Source organism: Tupaia chinensis, unplaced genomic scaffold (assembly GCF_000334495.1).
Source record: "Tupaia chinensis unplaced genomic scaffold, TupChi_1.0 Scaffold143654_1, whole genome shotgun sequence".
In the NCBI taxonomy this organism is placed as follows: domain Eukaryota; kingdom Metazoa; phylum Chordata; class Mammalia; order Scandentia; family Tupaiidae; genus Tupaia; species Tupaia belangeri.
Genome location: NW_006203502.1, coordinates 534486 through 537945, shown reverse-complemented (window position 1 = coordinate 537945; position 3460 = coordinate 534486). Strand labels below are relative to the sequence as shown.

The 3460-nt window shown below is 35.8% G+C and overlaps 1 protein-coding gene across 1 annotated transcript in view; it reads right to left on the bottom strand.

Moving 5' to 3' along the window:
- Positions 1–1112: 1112 nt before the first annotated feature.
- ZNF566 (zinc finger protein 566) overlaps positions 1113–3460 on the bottom strand; it is a 41888-nt gene continuing 39540 nt past the window's right edge. Inside the window, 2 exon segments of the mRNA XM_027766767.1 lie at positions 1113–1927; positions 1929–2934. Of these exon segments, the coding sequence (XP_027622568.1) occupies positions 1894–1927; positions 1929–2934 (1040 nt within the window). The 3' untranslated portion in view covers positions 1113–1893.

The following is a 3460-nucleotide window of genomic DNA, read 5'->3' as shown; positions in this document are numbered from 1 at the left end:
ATGTTTTGTCTCTTTCTTTTAAGCAGGTATTATATGATGTAGCAAAAAGAAAACCAGTTTGAATAAAGTCCTTCCCACACATTATTCACATTACTTTCCTCACCAACATCCAGGATTATTTCATGTTCAATGGGAAATAAGTGATAATGGAATTATTTAATTTTTATCCTTAAAGGTTTTTTCCTTCAATTAAATACTCTGCCTAATGATCTGCAGAGCATTAAAAAGTCTTTCATCAAATCATTAATACTGACAGCAATGCATATAATAACAATGACTTAACATTCAGTGAGTATGCATTTATTACATGGCAGGCACAATTCTAAGCACTTAATGTGTCTTAATTAATTTAATCCTTACAAAACATTATGAGGTAGGTATTACAATTATCCCCATTTTATAATTTTTACCAAGACATATATAAATATAAAAATATAAGAGACCAGCAGTTGGCATAATGGCTGTCGCTGCACTCCCATGTAGTCAACCACAGTTCAAGTCCCTGACCCAGTGGCTTAAACTCACACTGGGCACGTGTGCATGAGTTCCCAAGATCCTGAGAGGAGAATGGAAGAGAAGGGATTGCGGCGTGGCCATTTCCCAAGTGAAAAAGTGATTTCTCACTTTCTGTCCCTCTGTCTCTCTCTGTCCTGGCGAGCACATGTGCCCTATAGCAAAAACCTCTCAAAAAAAAAAAAAAAAAAAAAAAAGAAGTATATAAAAGAAAAGGGTCAGGAAGGATAAAATAATAAACTGATAATGACCATCCTTCGAGAATGAAGGTGAGTACAAGGACAAGGTCAAAGGATATGTTGCCTTGTTTGCAACATTTAAATCTGTTTTTTTTTTTTTTTTTTTTAGGGGTTTTTTCTTAGGGGGGGTGTGCTCTCCCTTTTTGCTATAGGGTGTGTGCACTCGCCAGGAAGACAAAGAGAGACAGAGTGACAGAAAGCAAGAAACCACCCCCCAGGGGGGATGGTCATGCTGCAATCCCTTCTCCTCCATTCTCCTCTCAGGATCTTGGGCATGCACGCACACGCACCTGGAGTGAGTTTAAGCCACCGGGTTCGGAGCTCGAACCGCGGTCGACTACATGGGAGTTCAGCAACATAGCCATTACAAACTGCTGGTCCCAACATTTAAATCTTTTCTAAGGAAAATATATTTGTGCATTATTTCTGCAATTAATACAAAAGACATGATACAAAGGTGTGCCTAGAAAGAAAGAATGTCCATCAGAGACATTTATTCTGGTGGTTGTTATGGCAAAATATCTGGAGGAAACAACAATGTCCACCAACTGGAATTTAATAAGATGATATTACAGTAACACATGAAACACCAAAAAGATATTAAGGGACCTCTATATACTGAATAGAAAGTTGTTCATGAGCGTTTTACAATAAAAAAGACTTAATTTTGTAAAACGCAAAAATAGTCTTTAAAAATAAAAGAGGTCTTTTCTCCAAGATATTTTAAAAGTAAATATATTTTACAAACCATGACGTAAGCAAATGAACTTAACAGTCATATAAATTTAAGGTGGATTAAATTATTAAGAATAACAATTATAGACAAATTGGAGGAAAATAAATGAAAATTATGGGATTACATTTCTGCATAAATTCTCTGACATTAAAAAAGGTTAAAAAGGTCATTTCAATATTTGCTAGACTAAATTATCTGATGTCAAGAGAAAGATGAGTTTTTATTAGAGGGCTTCCAAAATGTAATTTATTCACAGGCTATTTCTCCAATATGATTTTTCTTGGGTTGAATAAGCTGTAGCCAACAAACAAAATGTTCCTACATTTTCGAGAGGGATTATCTATCTACATAAATTTTGATGTTGAATTGTTTTAAGCCATAATTAAAAGCCTTCCCAGATATAGTTCATATATCTGGTTTATCACCAGTACAAATTTTGATGCTGAATAAGCTGTGCACCATAATTAAAGTTCTTTCCACATTCCCTGTATTCATATGGTTTCTCACCAGTATGAATTCTGTGATGACTTATAAGTTGAGAACTCTGAGAATAGGCTTTCCCACATATCTTACATTCATAGGGTTTCTCACCAGTATGAATTCTCTGATGTCTAGTAAGGTCTGAACCAGAACGAAAAGCCTTTTCACATTCCTTACATTCATAGGGTTTCTCACCTGTATGGATTCTCTGATGTTTAATAAGCTGTGAGCTCTGACTAAAGGCATTGCCACATTCCTTACATTCATAGGGTTTCTCCCCAGTATGAATTCTCTGATGTTGAGTAAAGTTTGAGCCACTACTAAAGGCCTTCCCGCATTCTTTACATTCATACGGTTTCTCCCCAGTGTGAATTCTCTGATGTCGAGTAAAGTTTGAGCCACTACTAAAGGCCTTTCCGCATTCCTTACATTCATAGGGTTTCTCACCAGTGTGAATTCTGTGATGTCGAGTAAGGTCTGAGCCACAAATAAAGGTTTTTCCACATTCCTTACATTCAAAGGGTTTCTTCCCAGTATGAATTTTCTGATGATGAGCGAGTCTTGAGGGATGTCTAAAGGCCTTTCCACAATCCTTACATTCATAGGGTTTCTCAATGGTCTGAATTATCTGATGTGTAGCAAATTGTGAGCCATGTCTAAAAGTTTTCCTGTATTCTTTAGTTGCACAGTATTTCTCTTTATTATTAATGATTTGCTGTACTGTAAAGGATGGATGCTGACTGCAAGTGGACATGTCTTCATGAGTGAGTATTGCTTGACTAAAAGGTCCCTCCTGAGAGCCATGTTGTTTGTCAAACTGACCATTACATTTCCAATCATCTCTGAAACGAGAACACTGAAGGTCATGTCTTGTAATTCTTTCCATTAGCTCCCATTGAGCTGACTCTATTTCATAAATTTCTTTCTTCAGAAATAATTTCTTGGTTTCACATCTTGATTTCAGGACTGAAAGAAAATATGAAAGCAATCACTCACATTTTTCTTCCTTGGAGAAATGACACTTCAATTAAAATGGGAAAATTGAATTGGATTTTTAAAAAAATGGACAAGAAAAGATAGAAGGGATGTCACAAAGTAAGATGAGGGTAATAGTTAGGTAATCAAAGTAAGTCACTGTTTCCCAACCATTGTTATAGATCTTAGGGTAGTTTATTAAATGAACACATGCCTTAGTCTTGTTATAAGATGACCTCAATCACACATACACACACACTCTAGTGGCACATACACACAGAGACATGTGATAGCATCCTACAGCATGAATTAAAAAATAAGGGAAATGATCATACTACTAGAACTGCTGTCAGGATGAAATGAATAGGCCTAATGGAAAATTGCTGGGGGTTGGCAAACTATGGTCTATGACTCTGTACTTGCTTTCATAAATTAAGTTTTATTGGGACACAGCCACAGTTATTTATTGTATTATGCGTGGTTGCTTTTTTTTTTTTTTTTTTAGAGATTTTTGTTA